This window comes from Syngnathoides biaculeatus, chromosome 22, assembly GCF_019802595.1.
Source record: "Syngnathoides biaculeatus isolate LvHL_M chromosome 22, ASM1980259v1, whole genome shotgun sequence".
Taxonomy (NCBI): Eukaryota; Metazoa; Chordata; class Actinopteri; order Syngnathiformes; family Syngnathidae; genus Syngnathoides; species Syngnathoides biaculeatus.
In genome coordinates this window covers 7498028-7524353 of record NC_084661.1, presented here as the reverse complement: position 1 = coordinate 7524353, position 26326 = coordinate 7498028, and the positions used below count along the sequence as shown (strand labels likewise).

General features: G+C 39.8%; 1 protein-coding gene across 6 annotated transcripts in view; it reads right to left on the bottom strand.

Moving 5' to 3' along the window:
* Nucleotides 1–1496: 1496 nt before the first annotated feature.
* Nucleotides 1497–26326, bottom strand: part of slc39a11 (solute carrier family 39, member 11) — a 67240-nt gene continuing 42410 nt past the window's right edge. For all 6 annotated transcript variants that reach the window (XM_061810797.1, XM_061810796.1, XM_061810801.1 and 3 more), the window contains exons 6-10: nt 15274–15432; nt 5622–5691; nt 3913–4011; nt 3658–3816; nt 1497–3494 (exon numbers count right to left, since the gene is read on the bottom strand). In XM_061810797.1, the coding sequence (XP_061666781.1) occupies nt 3416–3494; nt 3658–3816; nt 3913–4011; nt 5622–5691; nt 15274–15432 (566 nt within the window). In that variant the 3' untranslated portion in view covers nt 1497–3415. The remainder of the gene's footprint in view (nt 3495–3657; nt 3817–3912; nt 4012–5621; nt 5692–15273; nt 15433–26326) is intronic.

Below are 26326 nucleotides of genomic sequence, written 5' to 3'. Positions count from 1 at the left end.
GCATGTGTATTTTGGTAGGGCACCATCATTCACCTTTAATTGCCAAAATCCATCGATCTTTTCTGGTCTTTTCAGCTGGTATCCTATAGAATGATCTCTTTGAATAACTGTCTCGTCTGTTGTGAGAACCAACAGTACAACTGGTCTCGAGTATTGTAAATATTCTCCGCCGGTTCAGTGTCCCCACACTGTCGAGCAGCTCTTTTTGACTGGCAGTATGCCGCCGTGAAAATGGTGACGTCACGTGCATGAGCTCTACATACACACATAACTTGGAGCTGAACACGCTCAAGACTGGAGAGATAATGTGGAGTTCAGGAGACCTCCATCGCCACAGCTACCCCTCACGCTGCCCAACTGTCTCGTGTCATTCAATGAGACCTTGAAGTTCTTGTGAAGACAATTTCTCAGGACCTGAAGTTCGAGTTTAACATCAACTCCATCCTCAAAAAGACCCCGCAGAGGATACAATCCCTGCGGTTTCTGCCACAGGAGTTGTTGAGGCAGTTCTACACAGCAGTCATCAAATCAGTCCTGTGTTCATCCATCACAGCCTGAATTGGTGATGCTACAAAAAAGGAGAAATTCCATCAACAACGGACAATCAAAGCTGTTGAAAAGGTCGTACCCCTCAACCCACCCTTGAGGACTTGCACGACAATACACACCACTTCCTGGTCACCAGCTCTTCCAGCTCCTTCCCTCAGGTAGGCGCTACCAAACAATGCAAACTAAAGATAGCAAACATCCCAACAGCTTCTTCTCCCTCGCCATTCACTTCTTAAACAGCTCATTTAGTATTCTATTGCATCATGTTGCCAGTTTTTGTCATTACTTGTGCACTCGCTGGAGTAGTCTCACCATGCTACACTACTTGCATAGGAGTTGTTGCCCAAAACTGGCCACTCATGTGCCTGAGTAGAACCTGCACCCCTTGCACAATTGACTGAGGAGTACAGTCTTTGCAATATAGTCCCAGATGATCATATTACTTGCCACTAAACTGCATACATTTCTCGACATCTCGGCACCACGCTTTGCACTGGACTATTGCTCTATTAGTCATTTCAACTGTTGAGGACTCTGTTATCTTTTTGCACACTTGTCAAAAATAAATACTACCTGCATTACCAGATTACAAGCAACCTTTTATTGCTCAGAGACTGTTTTTTTCTTTTGAGACACAAACTCAACTGTCAGTTGTCGTACTAAAGCGGCTCCAACTAACGGAGACAAATTCCTCATGTGTTTTTGACATAATAATAATTTTGGGACAAACACAAATTTGCTAGGTGTTGGGGAATAACCGCATGCTAACACAATACTAAACAGCTGTTCCAATGGCAATTTATTTTGTTGTACACAGCACACAGAAATATTCAAGAAAACTAAAAAAAAAAGAAAAAGAATTAAAGCTACTTAAATGTGGGTGGTAGTGATTGATTGTAACTACATCCTGCCATGGTGTAATAATAATAAAACATGAAAAACTTGGATATGTTAACATAGCAGTTTATTTAAATAAACATTTCACATATAAATCAACAACTTCATTAGTTTTAAAAAAAAAAAAATTGTGGGGAAGGGGGGACTGGTCAATTTGGCCAGCAAATGGCAGTATACAGTCAGAAAACAAGAAGGCACGCACTTTTAGGGGATGCCAAATGTGTTGTGAGTCCAGTATTTTTAATTAACGATTGTTAATTCCCCTATTGTCAAGAAATGCCCAGTGTCCAAACAACCAATGTTAAAATTTGCATATTGCAGGATACCAAAAAACAACATATTTACCTTGTCCCCGCTGTGGATTTAAATCCTTCCTTAAAAAATAAACTGCTGCATCTGTTCAGGCCTTTCACAGGCCTGTTCTCTTCAAATAATCTTTAAGTATAAAATATCAACAAAAAAAGATCATATTATTCACCAAGTCCAATGTGTCACACAGTTCAAGTATTGTAACTATGAGGTAATTAAAAATTAAAAAAAAAAACAAATCAATGATAACGAATTCAAAAACTTTTGTTTTAACTTGATGGAAAAGGAGCAGTTTCCAGGTCATAAAAAGGGGTATTGGTCATTAGTACTGTTTAGGAATTCAGTCCTAAATGAGTAAACAGATCTATTTTTAAAAGCCACTTTTCATCCGGAAAATAGTTAGTCAGGTCCTGGTGCATTTGGACAGTGATAGTGATTTATGATGTTGCCTTTTCACACAAAGACACGGCAGTTACTATTTAGAAATTACAGCCAATTGATGTTCAACATTTCCATTTCCAGGGCGTCCAAAAGGTTTAAACACAGTGACAGAATAGTAAATATAACAATAATTCTTAAGAACTGTTTGAAAAGCTTTGGAGTCAATGACAACCTTAAGTCTGGATACATCATCAAACATTTTCCGTGGAGATCCTTTGACAGATACCCATGTGCTGTTTGATTGTGGTGTTGTCTAAAGTAAGAGAAAAGCATCCTGTATTGGGTTGAGATCAGGTCTCTGCTCCAACCATTAGGGATTATTCAGTTACCTTACATAAAAACTTTGCTGGGGTGGATGTTGATGGGTATGAATTTTGGCTCGTGTGGCGTTTGCATAGTCTCCTCATGCTTATGTAAGTACCTCCCACATTCAGTAACATTAGCTGGCCAAATTGTTCATAGGTGCAAGTCTGAATGGTTGTGTGGAACGGGCTGCCTTGGATTTATTGATAATATGCCAGCTGACAGAACAAGATAAATTGTGAGTATAGATCTCCAGTTCGCATTTAGCCAACCGCTTCTTCACAGTAAGATGGATAATGACCCTAAATATGGTGAGAAAGCAACTTTTTAAAGGTGAACACAGGTAATTATGTTGAATGCGGCAGCATCCCCAAATGGGCAGCAAGTAAAGACTTGAATCTCCCGGGAAGTTATTTACATGTTCTTTTATCAAGACACCTGGGATGAGACAATAATGAGCGCTTATTGTCCCATTTTGATGCAATGTTTTATTTCCATGCCAATGTACTGGTTTATAAGGGCAGGAATCATATATTAACTGTCAAATACATCTGGACCTAACTGTACTAAAATGAGATTATTCTAAATGGAAATTTCACAGTGTCAATATGACATCATTGCAGAACAAACAGCATCATTTGTTTTGTGGTGACTGAACCATGCGCAACAAAGTCATAGTGAAGTCAATTTGTTTGCTTTTAAAGGATAATGCAACTTATCCGTCACCCGTGATGTGATGATGTCACATACTGCACTGTGGAAAAGTGGCTTCCGAACTTCTGATATTTTGACAAAAAAATGACACTTGGTCCTTTTTTTTTTTTTTTTTTTTTTTTTTTTACACTGAGGTCAGGCTTGTCATGGTAATGATGGCTAGGGGGGGTTTTGTTGATGTGATGCCGGTCGTCATGGTGATTCACCCCAGCCCCACGTCTAGCGACATCATTACGATAAAGCCCAAGATCGAAGTCAAGGAGGCCAGCTTTCCGTTCCCACTACAGACAGCAAGAATCAAAGTTTAGAGGGAGGGAACCCATTGTTGTTGTATCTTTCTCATTATCATCCATACTTGAACATCTTTTAACAACCCTCGTCACTTCCTGCACAGTCAGGAGTAAGTTGAACCTAATCACGAAAACTGCCATCCTTCTGTCTCACCTGACTTGAGCCTCAGGTATGATGTCATCCACCACCACGTAAACCATCGCACCAGCGGCGAACGCCAATGCGTACGGCAACAGAGGTTCGGCCAACGCCACGGCGACGGCGCCGAGCATGCCAGCGATGGGCTCCACCATGCCGCTGAGCTGGCCGTACCTGAGGGGGAGACCGTAAACAAGTGCGATGAACAAATGCTCATTTCAGGCTCCATCCAGCATGCTAATGACACGTGGAGAATACGTATGTTTTCACCAGAAGGCCGCCCACGTTGAGATGCCCGAGCCCCGGAGAGGCAAGCTTACTGCGAGGCCTTCTGGGAAATTCTGGATGCCGATACCAACAGCTAAATTCCTGCAGGAATGAATAAAAATTCAAATGATGGACAACATTAATAATAATGTAGCATTAGCTGCCTTACACAATTTGTTTTATAACCAAGACAGTACAATGTTAGTCATGTTTATGGCTATCCAATTACAAGCTGCTCAAGATGTGAGCTTTCTCAAAGTTCGTGAAGCTGATTTATAAGAATAGCGGAATAGAAACTCAGTTTATGCAGCACAACTTGAAGGTCCTTCAAGTTTGCAGTACCGTATCTACACACTAGATGTCCCCAGCACATAATGGTGCACGCATACAAGGAACAACCAGGAAGAACTTTCAAGGTTACCATATTTATTATCCATCCATGAGGCATTCATTCATTTTCTATAACGCTTTTCCTCATGAGGTTTATTGTGAGATGCTCTTCTCCCAACAGTCTTTGGGAAAATGCGATATTAACCCTGGACTGGTCAAGAGTCAGTCAATCACAGAGGACAGATAAACAAGACTATCATTCATATTCATACAGTTCCACCTGTGGACAGTCTAATGTGTATGATTTTGGAATGTGGGAGGAAGCAGGAGTAGACAGAGAAAACCTACACAAGCACAAGTACAACAGAGCTGAGATTCAAACCCAGAACATCAGAACTGTGAAGCACACGTGCTAACCACTTCATCGACCGTATTGGATGACCATATGGAGTAGTAATTACTTTAAAATGTTTCAAATAATTTGATCAGCACCCACACATCTCAATTTTACAGTACCAACTGGGTCTGAGTTATTAGTGTATTATGTTTTACAGCGCATTAAGGAATACAAACGTTATACAAAAGTCAGAAGTACACAGGAAATTCGTTCTCATCAGTCTATTCTCCTTCGGTATGCAAGGTACTCTTAAAAATAAATAAAGTGTTAACAAGATGTTAAAAAAAAAAAAAGTCCTGGGCACACTAACTTGCAAAGGTCACGTTTTATTTGACATTTATTCATCCAGGTAAGGCAACTGAAAAGAGATCATCATTTACAATGCTTACCTGGCAGCAGAATGTGGTCGAGCCAAGCAAAAATAAAAAAGCAACACATAGACAGCAAACTGTACAGGATGGTAGTTACTGTACATAGTACGTATCATTACATCGTTTCTTTTTTCCAGATGGAAAATTATTGAAGTCCAGAATCTAAGCACTTTTGGACTCGCACAAGACAGCATACATGCTACGAATCATTCTTGTAGCCATTAAAAAAAACAAAATCCCTTTAAATAAAGTAATGGATAGAGAATACCCAATTGTCACTCTCCCCATTTTTTTATGCCTCATAAGTGTCCCAAGAGCTCAATCAATGAAGTCATCCACAGTTGACCCGACCCATTTGTATTTGCTGTCTTTCCTACATCATGTCGTCATCTTCAACAAAGTAAGCAGTAGAAATTACATATCAGTTTTCAAATATATGGACTGCATGTCAAAAGTTGTCAGAAATAAATAAACACTACTACTAAATATGTGTTGACTTTTTCAATGTAGAATTTTTGGATGTTCACGAAACAGGTCTTATGCAGAGTTGTCAAGGACATTCACATTCACATTTTGTGGTTCCACTGTAGTATTCGTGAAATAAGTGGCCTTACCTGGCACTCTCAAACGTTGCAGAAGACGTCTTCCCAATGGCCCCGAATCCAACTCCCACGGCTAAGCCCTCTGCAGAAACAAGACCTTGAGTAAGACGTATCTGTAGCTTGGGCCTCCTTCTATGCACAATTTCAATTTGTGCCAGGAGGAATTATTCAAAGAATAAAACAAATATGAGCTGACAGCAGGAGGGCAATATACAAATTGGAAAAATATGCTAATGAGCCAGGAATTATTTACACCGTCTGCATGGATGGCTTAATCCATGCTCCTGAGCTAACTAATTTGAATATACCATCCATCCAGGCCTCCAGTTTCCATACAGCTTATCCTTACTAGGCTCGCGGGCGTGCTGCAGCCTATCCCAGATATTTTCGGGCGAGAGGCGGGGTACACCCTGAAATGGTCACCAGCCAAATAGCAAGGCCTATATAAACAACCACTCGCGCTCACATTCATGCATACTCCACACAGACGGACTCAGGATTTGAACCGTGGTCCTCAGAACAGTGAGTCAGATGTCCTAACCAGTCGTTCACCGTGCCTCAGGAATATACAAAAACTTTAATTTACAGGCACTTGTGACAGAAAATAAATTATATAGTCTACCAGGCCCTCAGGCTATATGTAATCATACAGCACAACAAAATGTGCATGCTTTGAAAGTCAGCCACACAAGGATTAATTCATGAGATATTTTAGAAGCTTCCTTTTACCTCGTTGAGTACTACAATTTGCTTTTTTCGCCGTGCAATTTACATGGAGGAGCACCAAACACCTCACTTTGATCCGGTCTATTCAGTCAATTTCAGCGGATCAAGTCATCAATTAAGTGGTCACACAACATCTTTGCTCCGAGCGCTGAGGGGAAGTGCAGACATGGCAGACTTCACAGTCCTCCTCACATCTTCCTTCCCCTCACTCTTGCCGAGATGTTCCTGTGGTTACCGATGACACGTGGGGAGGCTGCAGTCTGCTAGAAGCAATCAATAATCTATTTTAGGGGGTTGAGAATTGACAATTAACGTGACCTCATGATGTGAAGTTCACTTTGGTAGCAATTAACACACAAGTACCGAAAAAAAAAAATCACTGGTGAAAAGTACATCTTACACATGGTGATGATTATAACAGTATTATTATATAAACCACACTTTTCTGAAGAAATGGGACAGATTTATGGCCCCCTTTTAAAAGTGTGACTTTTGTAGTCGGCGTCGAGGGTTATTGAATGCATAGAATTTGTTCTCCGCTATGCAATCCAAACAAAACAGGCGAGGATGAAATGATTTCCACTGAGGACTAACTGTTCCTTCAAGATGACAGTAAACGTTCTGCAAAAAAATACCAGCGCCTTTCACGACTCTCCGGTAAAGAAAAACTCATGTTCACATGTACGGTGCAGTCAGACAGGCCAAAATAATAAAAAGGCAGAAGGAGCCACTGAATCCAAAGATTGAGTATAGCAGAGATTCTTATGTTGGAATTATTAATGTCGTGGCATTCAGCATTAAGCCATTTATACAGTACATACAAATAAAATTTGAAAGCACACGTGTACAGGCAACCTGAGAAGGCAGCGGGATCCTCATCCTTGTGCTGCTGAAGATAAACAATAGCGTGGAGGACCACTTCATCATCATCTAACGCCTGTCGTTATCTAAGATAACGACACGTTGGCTCCAATCATTTCCCCAATGTCCATCCAGGCAGACTTAATCAAGCGCCCTCATGGAAGGAAATTCCTCTTCGCTTGCACTCAATCCTCCAGATCGGCTTGAAACGCCACAGGGCCCTAAAAACTATTTGCCCATTGACACAAGTTTAACTATCCATGAACAAGCTTTAGTGTTTGGCTTTTGCTCCACTTTACTGAACATGGCAGCACTTTTTTTTTTTTTGTAATGCTGTACAGTAGAAATTCTAAAGTTGAATGCCCCTGAAGGCAAACGATTCACATACTATTTTGAGAGTGAATTTCAAATGTATGCTTAAAAAGTTTGAATACGAGACCTTTTTATATTTTGCTAGACTTCAGCTAAAGTGAGCATCTTAAAGGTCAAGTGTCGTCAAACGGATGATTTTTGGTATATTGTTAATGAAAAACCCACAGCCAATATGGTCCCATGTGTTTTTTCACCACAAAACATGATTTTGACATACAGCTTTTTGTAACTACCACCATGAAAATCCTCTCAGGGATTTGTTTTCAAGAAGCAGGAAGTGACGTAAAGGACAGCGGCGCCCCCTCGTGGACTCATTTGTTTCCATTATTTTTTACCTCCGGGAAGGTAGCTCGTTGTTCCTTCGTGTTAGCCAAAATGCCGGCTCATTGCATTGCTGGACATTGCTTGAACACTCGGGAGAATGGAATTACCCTTCATAAGTTTGAAAGAGACCCTGTTCGTTGTGAAAAATGGATTGCACGGGTGCAGAGGACGAGAGCTTCGTGGGTTCCAAATAACAGGTAGGTGTGTATACAGCTACTAAAAAAAAAAATAATAGTTTGGGGCGGACCATGTAATCGGTCTCTCTCATAACGTAGCAAAAGATGCGCGTATGAAATGTGTTGATGTGCGCATACAGCTACTAAAAAAAAAATAATAGTTTGGGGCGGACCACGTAATCGGTCCCTCTCATAACATAACAAAAGATCTGCGTATGAAATGTGTCGATGTGCGCGTCGCCCAGCCAACAATGTCTCACTCAGCCTCGTCTCGATAGTGTTCATCGCGTACTGCGGCGACTTTGAACATACCCTTAAAAACAGCATAGCCCGGCTCCACCTCCTCCTTATATGCCACCACAGGTGCCGAAACTCAGCCACACCGGCTGAGGTGCCGCGTTCCGCGGTCACAGCTTCTGCGAAAGCTGCGCATCGGGCTTTGCGACGGGGGGGGCTCTGAAGAACCCAGCCGAGAATGCGTTACTCAGTCGCGTGCACGCATAAAGCGCCCCGGCTCGACTGTGAACACCCCCATAAAGCAGCACCGCTCGGCTCTGTCATAAGCCACACCGGCCAGCTGCGATGAGCCGCGATGGCTCATCTCCGCTGCGGAAGTGGATCGGACGGGATGCGGTTTGGCCGTGATCGGCTCGAAACAATAGTGTAATATTGCCCTGAAGGCTCGAAACAATAGTGTAATATTGCCCCGGTAACTTCACTCGGTTGTGTGGTGTTGTCCTTTTCAAAAAGAGCTTTGGTGTCAGAAGGGGTGTCGGAAAAATCCAAATCTCTCTCTTGTTATGTATTTTTCATTACAATATCTATTTTACAATGTTTATAGGGATGACAGTCCCACTTTAAGGTGACAGGAATAAAAGAAATATGAGGATGGTAGAACTACATCTGGAACTAAGTTAGCAAAATATTGTCAGAAATTATGTGCATCTCAGGGTACAACATGGATAAGGTTTAAAATATGCTGTGCGGAGTGTTCATGCCAATGGACCTTTCCGACCTGTCAATGACTCGTACAACAATAGCCAATCAGATAGCTGCATTGTCTTAACCCCTGGCTTGAAACGCCCCTCTCGCCGCATATCCCCATAAGCAATGCTGGTTGTCAGTAGCGTGCGCTTGGAAAAGTTAATGTTACGAAGAAAATGGTCCTCAAATGGGCTTGGGGAACGTGCAATTCTGATGAAAGATATCCTGCTAGGTTACAAGGGGCCCGGTTGATTCATTTTCCAAAGACTAAACAGAGTTGACGAAGTGTCTACGATGGATTAAGGCTTGCGGAAGACCCCACGTACAACTAAATGTGGACAACATCAACAAACGCAAGGCTGTATTTTCAGAGGTAAGTGAGGGAGAAGTATCTTCTCTGAGTTTGATTGAATTATTATCAGTGCTTTATACATTGCAGGAGAACAACTTTCACTTTGTTTGTGCATCACTGACTTGCTGAATGAAGTGTGTAATGTTTTATGGCAAAGAGTCGTGTTAGGGATACGTAAATGCGCGATGTCATGCAAGAGAAATGTCTATTTGCCTATTTGTATCTCATCAGACTTTTAAGACATAGCACTGGGTTCGATTACGAGCCAAGTCAAATGAATACACTCACTCACTTATAAAGACTACAATGATATTACTCGTGATTTTTCCAGGTAAAAAGTACTCACCCTGCTTTGGATGCACAGTATGATTCCACTATTTTATCCAGTTGGATTTCAATGTGAAGTTTCTGAGGCGTCAAACTTTTTTGCATCGAATGCCAACATTTTGCTGAAACTCTGACATTGCATCCTGCTCCATCCAAAATCTTAATTCCATGGACACATGCTTGCGTGAAATAGTTGAGACCTCTCTATAGAACTCTCTTGGAAAAGTCTGACGCATTTGGCAAAAAACATACCGCAATAATATCTGGAATACGCGATAGAGAATCGACTTAAAACATGTTCTGTTCAATCGCCATTTTGTAAGCTTATGGGACATAGCAAAGGGGGCGGAGCTTAAGATCGCCATCGGAAAGGTCCATTGGAGGCCGACCAACTCGAGGGATGAATTACATTTGACGGTAGAAGTTCTACTGTATTCGGAATCTGTTTTGAAGATAAAAGCTTTCTTAAACTAGTTAACAAAGAATGTACAGTCTATGGAATAAAATAAACTTTTCTTTACATTTCCCACATTCCAGTCCAGGGTAGAAGTCCCCAGAAGAATTAATTGTAATTAACAAGAATTTCACAAGATTTGACAGGAGTAAACAGGAAATGTTTGTATCTCGCTGCATAATTTTGGTGAAAATAAATTATCATCTGTGATGCAGATTCAAGGGGATCCTAGGAATTAAATCATCACAATGAAAATTTTGCATCCATAAAAAGTAATTGGTTGTTTTTCCAGATCAAAATTGAGATGCATGCTTTCCGAAGGATTGCCATGCTCACGATTAATTTTTGGGAAATTCACCAAATATTTCTGACAATCCCAAGTTCAATTTTCCGCAGAATGTTTGCTGACATTTACTGGAAACTGGCAGCCACTTTGCAACCCCAAAGCACGGCACACACAAACCATTTTCATCACATCTTAACCTATTTTCAAATATGAGGGATCCTAATTGGCAATTATTCCATTTCTCGTCACCATCACAGAATCAATCTGAAGCTCGGCCAAACTGTCTCGCCCACATGCATAAAATTTGCAATTGTAAATATTGAAATGGTTTTACATTTACAACTGTCAGTCCTGACCGTTTTCTGAACGAATCAGTATGTGTGTGGATGTGTGCGTGCGTGTGTGGGTGTGTGTGTATGGCGGAGGGGGTTGGGTGGGGTGGGGGGGGGGGAACACACCACACAATAGGATAATTTATGAGGATAATCTTTTAGAGAAATCCAAGATTACAGCTTTTGGAAGTTTTGATCATGAGACGAAAAATGCTCAAATAGGCCTGATGTTTGGTATGCGTGTACCTCGCTTAACTGATGTACTGATGGAAAGGAGGCGAGGTTTTGGGGATCAAAACAGCTGTCTGCTGTATATGTTGGCGGTTATCCCACCGAGCCGTACACATTTTCCTGGAAAATAAGCTCTCTGCAGGATTCCACAAGTGTCTGAAGGCATCCAGCCGTAAAGTGGCTGTGTGTGGTGTTCAAATCTGGGAGGGAATCTGATTATTATTATTCTGCCGCTGACAGATAATTGCACAACAGACACTCATTGCCATGGCTGTCTTCTCCTCCTCGCTCATTTTCGATCAACTTTGTCGCTGTGTGCATCGATATTTGCTACTGCAGCCGTGTTTCTGTAAGACTGAGGTTTTACATTACTCAACAGCTAATTCAATGGAATCAATTTAGGGGTTGGTGCCATGAAGCAATGGTAAGGGTGTAGATAATTTGTTAAGACACTTGGTTCATTAGATGAGTTTGAACGATGGGTATTGAGCTGCATATACCAGTGAAGGTCGCTTATCAGAGTTCAGACCATTTACTGATCCAACAAACCAACGCGGAGTCGGTAGTGGCAGAACACATCAAAAAGCCTGTCTCTTATTTTACTTGCAGACGTTTTAAAAATCAAAACTTTTCAGAGCTGTTGTTATGTGAACCAGAAGAGGCATTCAAGGTCCTCAAATGTTGTTTTTCAAGATTTTAGCTTAGGACATCGGAACAATTAAAAGAATTTCCCGTTTGTGGCTCTGGACAATAGTATAGAGCATAGGTGAAATCTGGCTTGTTGCTTAAGGGCTGAAGTCAGGCATACCTGGGCTTTAGGTCTCATATCTTGCTTTCCTTCGAGAGGCCCCATAGCTCAGTGGTGAGAGCATTGCTTTAGTAAACCAGGGATTGTGAGTTCATTTCTCACTCGGGCCTCCACTTCCCAAGAGAGGCTGCGTCAAGAAGGGCATCCGGCGTAAAAACTGTGGCAAACAAATATGAGCGTTCATTTGAGATGACACGCTGTGGTGACCCCTAATGGGACAAGCCGAAAGAAAGTATCTTGCTTTCCTTCCAGTACGGTGGACTGTACAGTTGCACACACTTACATATACATTTCCTTTAGACCTGGCACTACTACTTGCAGCTTAAGGGGGGTCTTTTTTTATTTTTTAGAGAAATGAACCCTTATACTGGACTGGGAATGCCTCAGGACTTCCCGGGAAGAGGTGGATGAAGTGGCTGGGGAAAGGGAAGTCTTGGCATCCTTTCCAAAGCTATTGCCTCCGCAACCCGAGCTTGGATAAGCAGTAAAAGATGGATGGATGGGTTGTATGTCAAATGTTTTCTTTTGATGAATTGCATTATAACGGAATTTAGTCCTCATTGTTGCTGGTACGAAGCAGTAAACCCCTCCACCTACTGATATTTGTCACTGCCTTGTCCACACTTTCACACCTCGCCTACATTCTGTCTGACAGCCTAAACAAATCTATGTTGGAAAAGAAGTAAAAGAATCTGACGGGCATATTCTGAATATATTACACTGTACATAAAAATGTAATGTCATTATATGACCATTAGGTAGGTGTGTGCCGCTACATTGAATGAGTCAGCCTCCTTTCTTGCAGCCACGCAAACGGGTTGGTGGTCAAATGTTTAACATGTGTGACATTATATTAAAATTCATCTCCAACAGAGACACCAATCATTTAGTCTCAAATAGTTTGTGGTAATACCAGATGTGCTGGAGGAAAAATTCTCAGATTACAGTGCATCTAACCTCCTTGGCTTCTCCTGTAGGTGGTAAAACCATGGGGAGTCAATCTATTTAAATTAATTGCAATTCAACAATGTTAATCATCCCAATCAATTAATTTCTTCATGCCATTATTTATTCCAATTAATCGATCATGAAAAAGGCCATCTCTTGATGCCACCATGAAAAGGAAATACGATGACTGCGGGAAATGTAGAAGTCGGCACTACTGTAGCAATAAAGGTGGTTAAACCGACACTTTACCATTGAAAAATGACGATTTTAACTTCAAGTGGATTAATCGCCAATCCATTTTAGGGATTAGCAATATGGATGTCCCGCTGACATCAACAAATGGCAGGTGGGTGAAGCAAACTAATAGTGGTATTTCAAGTATGTGATGTTTTTGCATACAGCTGTTAAGAATGATGAAATGGAATTTAAAGCAACGGCTGTACACTGCTAATACTTTTTTGATGAGGATACTTTGACTCCACCGAATTTTAATTTCCCAATGGAGTAAATATTTTGATAAATCAAATTGGAGAGGCCAATCAACCTGTAGTTGACCTTTTCGTTTTACCAACAGAACTGCTGCAACAACACCAGACCCTTCATTGCAGCTGTTTGCATAGGTCACCACCAAATACCAATCAAGTTTACATGGAATCACCCCATGTAGATTTGAAAGCCTCTTCACTGATCAATGGTCTGTTACTATGCAGCTGGTGTTCCTGTTGTGGAATAAAAAGTGCAAACCAAGGTGTCTTAGCTCAATTTTTCAGTTTCTATTGAGAGTGAAGCTTGAATGAATTTAGCACATTGAAGGTTTTTACACAAAGACACGCTGGACCAGGATTTTACTTTTGATATACAGTCAGTGGCTATAAAGGCTCTTAACCCCCTGTTCAAATGCAAGGCTTTTTCGGATATAAACTTATGAGAGCAATATAAAGGATTTCCAAACTTTTTCCACCATTAGTGTGGCCAACATCCTGTACCTGTTTCACCTTTTTAAATGGAAAATCAAAATAAACAGATATATACTGTAACTGTGATGTGGCTGTGTTCAGAAGTAATTACTCCCATTAAAAAGTATGTAAAGTAAATGAGTCACAACACACCATTTAAAATGCATCCGATTAAAACCAATTTAAGTTCCTTTGCTACAAGGGTTTTTGTAATTTTTTAAAAACATTTTAGCTTTCTAGAAGAAGCCAGAAGGATTTGTGCTGATAATGATTTCCATTTAGAACTACTCATAACTCCCTCCCGTTGTCTTCGGCCCAAGTTCCTGCTGAAGAAAAATGACCCAAAACCATGAGGCTGCCACTGCCATTTTTCAGTTTGAGCAGTGTTGCATTTTTGCATTACGTTTACCTTTTGGAATAATGGCCCAAAAGTTCACAAACCTTTTTTTCATTAGACCATAACAAACACAATGTCCCAAAGACTTACACAACAATTTCAGATGGTAAAATCCCACGCAACAATACTTGCAAAGGGAAATCAAGAGACAACTGAATAATCATAACCAAATGTATTTGTTTCAATTGAATTAATAATGTATAAGTGGTGCAGAACATAACTACATTTTAACATTTTGTGATTTCAAATTAAAGCAATGCTATTTCCTTTAAAATTAATGACTTACTGGTACATTACAACACGCTTCTTCCAAAGGGACAAATTTTGTTTTGAAATTCAACAAACACAGCGGGCCTTCTCTCACAGTGAATTCCCCAAAGAAATAGTTTTTCTCTATTTATTCAAGTATGTTGACGTTTGTTTCGTTAAAAAAATATGTGGTTTGATTAAAAATATCTAATCAGGGGAAAACGTGTGCTTTTGTCTTTCCACAATGGGAAATGCGTGACTTTCTGTGCATGTAATTGGTACAGAAGCCAAGCTCACATGGCTATGTTGTAATTATGACCACATAAATGTATGCAGAGGAGATTACCATTATTTTCCTTGTACATAGTATGTAATTTGGCCTTCGACATGAAATGATGCTTTTTTTTCCTGGACGACTACCTGGAAATATAGCAACCACACAATAGGTTCTTCTGCAACACACTTTGCATGTACCTCGTAATTTGGATTTCATCCACGTTATGTAATTACACAAATGTTACTGTATCATTTGAAAGAGCCCTGCCAATGACCAATGATAAATAAATGCTAAAAAGGCAAGACATCTGAGGTATGCCTTACTTATGATGCATTGATTATGTTCAATTAAACCATCGAATAGGATAAACGGACACAATGACAATTTTTACAGCCACTGGGGTTGAATGTGCTCAGCAAATAAAACTGAGTTTCTTAAATATCGATTGGTGGATTTGGATATTTGTTTTAATCAAAGTTCCGGACTCGCAGTGCAGTATGCAAAAAGAAAATTTGGGGTTGCAGTCAAAGAAGTTTTTGATCAAATATCTAAACTGAAATTATTCAGCTCCCTTTAACATCCTTTCCTTATGGCTTGTTCTCACCTGGAATGTTGTGAATAGTGATGGCGAGGATTAGGAGAAGGATGCGTCTCCAACTGCTTCCTGAATGGCCCATTTCTCCCAGATCTTTGCTTTCTGTTTTGTGATCGTCTGAGTCACCCCAATGAGATACTCGTTTCCTCGGGAGTTGAAGCCCCTCCTCTGTTTTAATGGAAAAACAAAAATAAGAGAAAATTTAGTAAATACCAAAAGATTAAGACACAACGCCAACAGAGAAAAGGGAGAATATTTGTTCAAGATACCAATGAACAATGTCGCAAAACTTATAGATGCCTCTGATCAATTCTTTATGATCCAAATAAGTTTGTTTGATTATGGTTGGTGGAATAGTGGACAACTAGTGAGCACATGTGCCTCTCGGTTCTGAAGACTGGGGTTCAAAACCCAGGCCCGCCTGTGTGGAGTTACCTCCGGGTACTCCAATTTCCTCCTACATCCCCAAAAAAATGGGGGGTAGATTGAGTGACCAGTTCAGGGTGTACCCTGCCTCCCGCCCGAAGAGAGTTGGTATAAGCTGCAGCACGCCTGCGATCCTTGTGAGGATAAGGTGGTACAGAAAAATGGATGGATGGATGAATATAATGGTTCAATATTTGTGTGGGGACCATGGATGCTGTAGTGGTTCACATTGGTGGAAAAGGCCTTCAACCATCAATATCACTTGCTTTTATTAATTTCCAAAAGGATTGGCAACTGAATGGGCATACTATCTACATAAATACTAACTATATAATGTCATAATTAACTTGCAACAGGTTTATCCAGTTGAAGTCTGCTTCAGTTTTTTTTCTATCCCAAGGCAATGTGCAGCTTTGGTTTGACCCATCATAAGTCTGCAACATGAGCAGTTGTCATATATTCACATCTCAATTATGCCTATCCTAGCTGAATTTTAATGTGGCATTGGCTAGAACTGTTTACATCCATCATCCTAGCCATTATGAGTTTGTCCATGTCTTCAAAATAGGTCCCCTTGATGATCCACTTTAGCTTGAGAAAGAATAAGGGGTGGAATCACATGGTGAAGTTCTTTTCAACCAGAACCATTGGGTCACAAGGTACACTGTAACGGTGAACCAGCTACAAATTGTACTGCCACAAGTATTGCCTCTTCTCAGTTACTGAACGAATCCAACAAAGCAGAATTTCTTCATAAAATTGCTGGTTGGCTGGGCAGATGAAGATGCTGAAGATGATGAAGATGAAGAAGATGCTCATGCTTCTTCCTTTGCAAAGTTAGAATGCATTTGACACTTAGTGTTCTGTACATACCATCAAAGGAAATCAAGGCAAATGATCATAATCAGAGATGGGAAAATAATAAATAAATGTCCTAATTATAACTTTAAAGGCCATCTCTAACTGTTCCAGAGACACACAAATGGTATTACTGCATCAGTTTTAAATTCATGACATCTGCTGGAACATTAACATCAACTCCAGACTTGTTTAGTTTAAGGAATACATAAACTATCAACAACTATCAGCATGTGGTTACTTTCCAAGCGTGCTTTTTTTGTGGGATGGGGCTCTGTTGTCCATAAATTTTTTTTAGTTTAAATTATTCATTATTTCCTGAATATACATAACTGATTATGGTAATTATAAGATACAAAACGGCTACGGAACGTGTACTCATTCATATAGCTGAATTTGGAGCTGGGATTATGACTGCATCCGACTCAGTTGCTCTGGCAACCAGGCTGTAGTCAACCATTAGCCCTACATGAGCTGAAATAGGCTCTAGTCCCTGTTGTGAACCTGAATAAGTGGTATCGCTAATTGGTGGATTGATGGGTATGGAAAATTATACCAAAAGTACTTAGGGTCATTCTATATCTAAATGAATATCAAAATTACAAATTTGAAAAATATAGAGTGCCTTGTGAAAGTATTTGGCTCCCTTGAACTTTTCAACCTTTTACCACATTTCAGGCTTCAAACATAAAAAATATTTGGCCCCCTTGCATTAATACTTTGTAGCACCCCCTTTTGCTGCAATTACAGCTGCTAGCCGCTTGGGGTACGTCTCTATCAGGTTTGGACATGGAGAGACTGAAATTCTCTCTCATTCTTCCTTGGAAAACAGCTCGAGCTCAGTGAGGTTGGATGGAGAGCGTTTGTGAACAGCAGTACTCAGCTCTCTCTCTCAGATTCTCGATTGGATTCAGGTCTGGACTTTGGCTTGGCCATTGTCCTTTTGGAAGATAAACCTGCGTCCCAGTCTCAGGTGTTTTGCAAACTTCAACAGGTTTTCTTCCAAAATGGTCCTGTATTTGGCTCCATTCATCTTCCCCCGCAATTTGAACCATCTTCCCTTTCCCTGCTGAAGAAAAGCAGCCCCAAACCATGAGGCTGCCACCACCATGTTTGACAGTGGGGATGGTGTGTTCAGGGTGATGAGCTGTGTTGCTTTTATGCCAAACATATCATTTTGCATTGTGGCTAAAAAGTTCGATTTTGGTTTCATCTGACCAGAGTACCTTCTTCCACGTTTGGTGTGTCTCCCAGGTGGCTTGCAGTAAACTTTAAACGAAACTTTTTATGGTTATCTTTGAGAAATGGGTTTCTTCTTGCCACTCTTCCATTAAGGCCAAATTTGTGCAGTGTATGACTGATTGTTGTCCTATGGACAGACTCTCCCACCTCAGCTGTAGATCTCTGCGGTTCCGGAGTGATCATGGGCCTCTTGGCTGGATCTCTGATCAGTCTTCTCCTTGTTCGAGGTGAAAGTTTAGAGGGATGGCCGGGTCTTGGTGGATTTGCATTGGTCTGATACTCCTTCCATTTGAATATGATTGCATGCACAGTGCTCCTTGGGATGTTCAAAGCTTGGAAAATCTTTTTGTACCCAAATCCGGCTTTAGACTTCTCCACAAGAGTATCTCGGACCTGCCTGGTGTGTTCCTTGGTCTTCATGATGCTCTCTGCACTTTAAACAGAACCCTGAGACTATTTATTTACCATTTATACGGAGACTTGACTACACACAGGTTGATTCTATTTATCATCATCATTCATTATTGGATCATTCAGAGATCCTCACTGAACCTCTGGAGTAGTTTGCTGCACTGAAAATAAAGGGGCCGAATAATATTGCACGCCCCACTTTTCATGTTTTTATTTGTTAAAAAGGTATAAAACATCAAATAAACTTCGTTCCACTTCATGACTGTGTCCCACTTGCTGTTGATTCTTGACAAAAGATGTTTATTTTATATCTTTACGTTTGAAGCCTGAAATGTGTTGAAACTTTGAAAGGTTCAAGAGGGCTGAATACTTTCACAAAGCACTGTAACTGCAAAAGACATTATATTTTAAAACCATTGACTATAATTTAAGGTGCTTGTGGTAAGGACAACAAAAAAAAAAAACGAGATGAGGTTTTTAGTGACAACCGGAAAATGTTGAAATTGGATATTGCAATGAAGATCAATAAGTTAAAAAGGACACCTGCACAAAAAGCAAACTACTATAAACCCGCCACCCACCCACTGAGGGGATGTATTGCCAAAAGTGCCATTTGAATTGTGCAGTCACCAAAAAATAAATAAAGAAAGAAATAAAAGAGCCTTGAATGGTAAGTGCTTTCATTAGCTCGCTTTTTGCTGTCCATTTAAACTGAAAGGAAATGCACAGACATGCTCCACTGCTTTTAATAAAACTCCTGAAGTGTGAGCTTTGGCCACGCTGGCAGACACATTCCGCTTCTTATTTAACAACAATCTCCCTCCAAAACCAGATTCCAGTATGCATTCTGAATGGTTGCCAATCCCCGAGGAATATAACCCATTCTATTAGCAAATACTGCCAAGCATTCGCCTGTTATAGTACCAATGTGTCATCTTAGATCCAATCTCTTTTCTAGTGCGGCCATAGGTGTGCATTAGCTCTTCACAAACAATCTGTCCATCGATGCTAATAGGCTATTACTTCTATCGAGCCATTGACATACTGTTTTAGCCTTATACCCGGAGCTCCCATTTTGTACCAGGGACCCCCCTAACTGTGCTTAAAACAATCACTTATTTTCAGTTTGCAATTACCACAGTCATCTTTTAGCCAGCTCTTGTTTGGGTCAATACTAATAGCAACAGCAACAAGCAATCAATTTCACATCCTTTTTAAGTGAGGTATACTGCATGGGTGGCAGACAATATTGACGTCCACCTCTTAATCGATAAATTAATCAGGCATTTTCGTTGCCAGCTTCTGTTCATCGTAGCATCACAGTACAAATTTCAAAGTTCTTCACAACATATCCTAGTTCGAAGCTTACAAATTGCAATCTAAAATTTACTTAATGACAAAATTACCATTTAGACTGCAACTGTGAATACGCCCAGTGTCACTTATGTCAAAAGGAAAAAGGAACACAGGAGCACCAAAATTAAAATAAAAGATGCATTCATTCCAGATTTGTTTTGACAACACCTATTCATCAAGTTTAGTCAGTGCTATTGTCAGCTACTGGTCATTCCTTTCCTTTGGATGCCGGTGATAAAGATTCTGTCAGTCAAAGATGGACACAAGGGGGAGACAATTAAATGGAGCTAACTTCAGATATTAAAACAAATCAAAAGAGACCCCGCACCCTTCATATCAGCGCATACACTTTCACCCTGAACAGCTCCACAGCTGCCTCCTCTTTGTATTCCGTGATGCAGTGTGTGTGTAGTAGCACAACAGCAGCAGCAATGGCCAAACAAAAGCGATAAAGCCAGGTCAGATGGATATGCTCGCACCAGTCTCAAAAATCCTTATTAAGTACAGTCATTACCGAAATTTCCGGCCTATAAGTCGCGACTTTTTTTTACATGCTTTCAATCTTGTGGCTTATGCGGTGATGTGCCTAATTTGAGCATTTTTTCTAACGGCCGCAAGGGGGCACTTAAGCAGAAAAGGTAAGAGTGAGACCGGTGGAATATATGTGCCGAGGAAGTGACTTTTACCGGTATGTTTGTTTTTTTTTTTAAACCGGCCCCGTTAGTGCTGTGCTAGCGTTAGCGCTGTGCTACCATGTTGTTGCTGTGTTACTGCCGTGTCTCAGTGATTTAGGTATGTTTGTTTTTTTTCCAACCGGCCCTATTATTGCTGTGCTACCGTGTTGCTACTGTGTAACTGCCACGGCTGTTTGTTTTTTTTTTTTTTTAACCAGCCCTGTTCGTGCTCCCGTGTTGTTGCTATGTTAAGCTAAGCTATGATATTAAAACTCCTAAAATGCTTCCTCTGTACCATCTTTCTTTGTAAATATCTTGTGTTTCGATGTGGGCACTTGCGGCTTTTACACAGGTGTGGATTATGTATGTACCAAATGGTATTTCCTTTACAAATGTACTTGGTGAGGCTTATAATCAGGGGAGCTCTGTAGGCTGGAAATTACAGTACATGTGTTTGAGCCATATTTTTGAAGTATAGTAAATCCTCCATCATAGGGCTTCCATTCCAGAAAACCCCTGTAATAAATGAAATCTCCCAATTAATGACCAATTAGTTTATATATATATATATATATATATATATATATATATATATATATTCATCTTCTACCGCTTATCATACGTCAGGTAGACACCCAGACTTCCTTCTGCCCAGCCACTCCATCCCATCCAGCTCTTCGAAGTGGATCCTGAGGTGTTCCCAGGCCAGCTGAGAGACAAACTCTCCAGTATGCCCTGGTTCGTCCCCGGGGTCTCTGTTCAGACTGCTGGCTCTTGCAGCTCTGTGCAGGCCAGTGAAGTTCATCCAGACCCAACTCCAATTATGAGTTTATGGACCCTGCTTTGTTTACCAAGGCACAGTCGTGTTGGAACAAAAAATAGGATCTACCCCAAACTGTTCCCACAAGAGTGTAAGGGTACAACTGTCTGAAATGCCTTGATGAGCTAAAGAAGTAAAATAGAGGGGGGTAAACTAATGGGTCTACCCCAGTAACGCTAGGCTGAGAAAAAGAGGAGGAGACAAAAGGGATGGAGAAGAGCCAAAGCAAAACTAGAGAAAGTGACCTCAGGTTTCTGATCAACTGTCCAAAAGCAAAGCTGCAAAGCCATTAGCTACTAGTTATTTGCCTGAAGGCATAAATATCCACAACTTGAGAATTGCTTTGAAAAGAAAATAGGATTCCTCCCTATGTAAGGACAGGAACATCAGCTGAGCAAAGTTTGGTCAATGCTTCAACTGAAGGGTAATTTTTTTCACACTGGCCTCATAGATGTTCCTTTTCTCAAGTTCATTTATTTTTGTATAGTTTCCCAACTTTAATATTTATGACCATCAAACAAATGTAAAATATCAAACAAATATACCCCAAGTGAAGCTAAACTGCCGTTTTTAAATGGTGACTTCAGCCATTAAGGGGGGAAAAAAAATAGTTACCTCACCCAGTGTGAAAAAGTAATTATCTCCTGGTTAAACCATGAATTAATTGTGGTTAATTACATTTTTTGGTTAATTTTCACTAATCACTGCCAAGCCCGATTACCTCCAGACCTGTTCAATCAAGAAATTACTTCAAACAGAACGTGTTTGTGATCTCGAGCTGAAGCGTACTTGGGTTCTGCATCAGGATAATGATAAAAAAAACCACACAGCAAGACAAGAAAAAAAATGTGCTATACAAAGTGCAATTCCATATTGCAATTTAATTGAAGCAAATACAGTATATAAGCACTGATTTTTCATTTGCAAATTCCCATTGTCAATATAAATTGTCAAGGACAGTACACATCCATCCTGATGATTGACAATTGGTCAGTCATGCACAATCAGAAATTTCAAAGAACTCGACTGTTCTCTCTCTGTTTACTCTTGGTGTTGTTTTTTTTTTTTTTTTTTTTTAACCCCTGCTATAAGGCCAGCCCAAAAGGTTGAAGTTAAGGTAGCCGCTACAACGATTGTTAATAGTGTCGGCATCGTCGGCAATGTGCTGAGAGGACCAACTTCAACATAAAGCTTCATTTATTGCTTCACTGGACATTCATGCTATTTTAGGCTTTGATTTTGAATTTGTCCGTGGAGCACAATAATGAAGCCATATGTTCGCGCCCTGGTAGACAGACAAGAAACACAAGCACTCACATTCACACTCTCACTGAGTAGAAACAGAACTAATGCTGTCTGCCCTGACATACAGTGACATCAGTGGAGAGAGTCAAGATAGACGTATATAAATAGGGAACAGGGCACTCTGCTGCAACCGTGGCATTGTATTCAATCTGTTAAACCCGCCAATTGCATAATGTGTTTCTTCAGAAAGGACAAAAAGTGAAAAACGATAATTGGAAAAAATTGCTTCACATTACCTCTTGCAGTGTTTTATAGCTGTTGCGTTATCTATTTCGGGTAAAAAAAGATCAAGAGACCAGAAATTGTCCCTGATGTGCAATTGAAAACCGCAATTAGTCTCTTTCAGGCTCATCCATCACCATCCAGGCCACAGAACATTTCAAAATGAAGTGATGCATGTGTTGACAAGGCTATATTTTGCCCCTTTACCCTATAATCATAAAGCACTAAGGCCTTGTCATTTTTATCAAATTCATGGAACAAAATAAAGCTGCCAGGTAACTCAAAATAAATGCGGCTTTCTACTAACAGAGGGTTGTTTTTTGTCCAAATATTTCAAAATTCTAGAGAGAACAGGATGCCGTAGTTATGGTGAACAGGGCACAAAGCATAGCACATCCCAACTATTCACACATGCAAGCACAGATCCACAATATCACTCTGATCTCTTGAGAAATGCACGTTATTTTCTGTACAAGATCAATAGAGAAATGGGCTGCACTTGTCTGCATGGAGATTACTGGGATTATTACCAATTCAATTAATATGTTAAGCGTGTCAATATTTAACAGGAGTACAGCATGTATGCTGTTCTATTTTATTCTATTATCTGGAAACCGCACCGAAAGCTGAAAGTCTACAGGACGTGACAACAGAGCCATCAACTTGATGTAGTCGTATCATAAAGTCAATTGTTGAACTATACCAACCCCACTTACCGGCAACCAAACCGGGGCCAAAGTGGCACACCAGCTGCTTTTGTGAGAGACCGACAGTGACAAAATGACAAGTATTAGAGAGAAATAATGGTGCCAGTAAACTACCAATCCATCATGTGCTTATTGACCAATGTTGCCAGGCAACTGTGACCTTGGTAGGGGAGTCAAAGTAGTGACATAGTTTAACACATAAGCACACAAAAACACCTTTTCTCCATGCTGATGTCATGGGAGACTAGTATAAGATTCCACATGTCCCAATTACTTTATCATGTTGGCAACCGGATTCATTAAACAAACTGCAAAATACGCTCATACCATTGGAAACTTTTTTTTTTTTGGCGGGGGGGTTGGTCACACTATTGGTTTAATACTTGTCAGAGGATACATTGCTTATTTCATTAATCACCACCAAGTAAGATAAAAAATAAATGTGGAGGTAGGACTTGGTTGAAGAATATTCAGTGAAAATATATCAATGGTAAAAGCAAATTGAATCTAATACAATGTACAATATTTTATATGAATCCAGTTATCAAGCATTACGAACCACCACGGAGTCTGAAGCTATAATATGGACTTTTCAAATGGTAGCAAATTAAGGTCTTTGACAAAAGGTGACATATGTTTAACCATTGCCAGAAATCTTCATTTTCAAGTGTTGTAATGCATTAATTTTAAGTAAACAATGGCCAAATGCAAAACTTGACAAGAAATATGGATTATAGGTCTGAAATTACTTTTAGGGGTACCTTGCTTTACTGCCACATTAGGGACTCCATCTGGGTGGCATTTTCCTCACCTAGATGCTCTGTACTCAGCCCTTAGATTATTAGATTAACATTATTCTTGAACCTGTGTGTGTGCGTACATGCATCTGTGTCCTGTGGATAAGCGACGGCCATGGTTCTTATGTTTAATTCTTTTTATTATTACAAATCCTTACAAGCCCTTACAAATAAAGTTTGATTGAGTGATTGAATTATTGATTTCAGAGCAAAGTTAGCACAGGCCCAATTCTCTGGTGTCTGTGAAAGATTATCCTGATGGATAATCATGTGGTATGAAGTATATTAAGGGTGAATTATCCTCCGTGAGCTTCTCAGAAAATTATAAGGGCTGAGTTGGATATATTGTAGTAATTCTTTCCTAAATCACAAGTTCACTTATTGTGGATGCAGTTCATTGCAGTTTTTTTTTTTTATTCAGTGCACTGCAGTTATGCACTATTATTGTTATTCAAAAACTAACCTGAATGAACTGGGCTCTAATTTTTAGCTGAAAAAATATACATTGTATATATAATATATATTATATATAAAGCAATAAAGAGTCTAGTGTATTTTCCTGCACTGTCAAATTTAACATCATGTCCTGCTTTTGAATAAAGTAATGGAAACTGAAACATATTTATCCAATTCAATTGAAAAAAAAAGTAATCTACCAATAAAATGATGTTTAAAATAATCATTAGTTGCAGCTCTACTTCCAATAGACATGGTTATGAAAACATTTAATTAGAAAAGGGTTTTGAATGCCGCTTGCCACCCACGTGCAATTCGCTTGAAAAGGTACAATCAAGTCCAGCTCCACAAAATAGATTCTGTACTGTAGACGTATGCATCACAAAATGAGAATGGCAATAGCAGTTGCAGAACCATTTAAAATGTCTCTAAAATGTTATAGTTTTGAAATATTAGGAACTAACCAGTCAGCACTGATGACTTAGGCAAATACTAAACCTCAACTCAGGTGTAATAAAAGGAGTACAATTTGTGCAGCAAACCATTCCTTCAAGGTAAGTCAGGATACAGATGAGATTTAGCTATAGATTTTAAACCTCAAATGGGTTTACAGTATCATTTTATCATAAAAGATAGGTCAAGTGGATGACAGCAGTTTCTGTCCAAGGGTTTGTACAAAAGGAAATAATTCAAGTGTGGTCCAAGAATCATGGTTATTCATATTCTGCACAGTACCTTGAAGAACACATCCTGTCCAACAGGGAGGGAAAACATTCTTGGCATTACATCTCTGTTTCAACATTTAGAAAAGCAGAAAGGGACAAATTAAAAAGTCTGACTGGCCTGGATGGGAAAACAGTGGAAGCTGCAGTACCATAGCGATGTTTGATTTGCTAAATTTTTGAATCTAATTTCCCCCATTGGAAATTATGGAAGTATGGAATTAAATGGAGTAATTTCAGATTCAAACTGCTGGCATCCTAAAAACATTATCACTTGTAAGTTAAAAATAAATGCATCTCACTTTAACAAATTCCTTTTGTTGTTTTCATTTTATTATTGCCATTTTTTTCTACAGAAAAATGAATTCCGAAATTTATGCACTCGTTATAAGAAGCACTGCACGAATTCAGTTCCCTCTATTATGCGTACATACAATGGCTACATTTTCTGTGTCTTTCTTGTATGCCATTTTTTAATGTCATGTATTCACTACTGCTGAAAAAAAATGCAAATTTCCCTATTCTGGGGCTAATAAGATTATAATACCACGTTTCTTTTCTTATCTTGTGGTAATTTTGCATTGCGCTTTTGTGTTGGCTATTGAAGAAACTAAAGACCAATCCAAAAGGAAAACAGTTCATCCTTTGGACGCTAACGACGTCGTAGGATAGTTACCATAATTCATTCACCTCAATCAATATGTTAAATCAACAAGCATTAAAAGGTTATTGAACAAAAATAAACTTACCTCTCAGGTGCAATCCAGTCACAAACCTGTCTTAAACTGACTCGTGTAGTTATTTAAACCAAGCAAATTTAGTTATTGGGTCAATTTTTGTAAACAAGAGCCTCTCTAAAAAGAGAAACTGAATTAATAAAAGAAAGGCATTTAAGTTACAGTCTTGGGCAGTACAAACCATCCACATTCATATACCACACATTTAACAATGAAACTACTCGATGTTTATTATTCTTCAGTGATGGCTGAAAAATAGTGTGAGTTGAGACAGAGAAGCTTTAAATCACTGCCAAGTCAGAAGACCAAATCTCAAACAGTAGACCCAC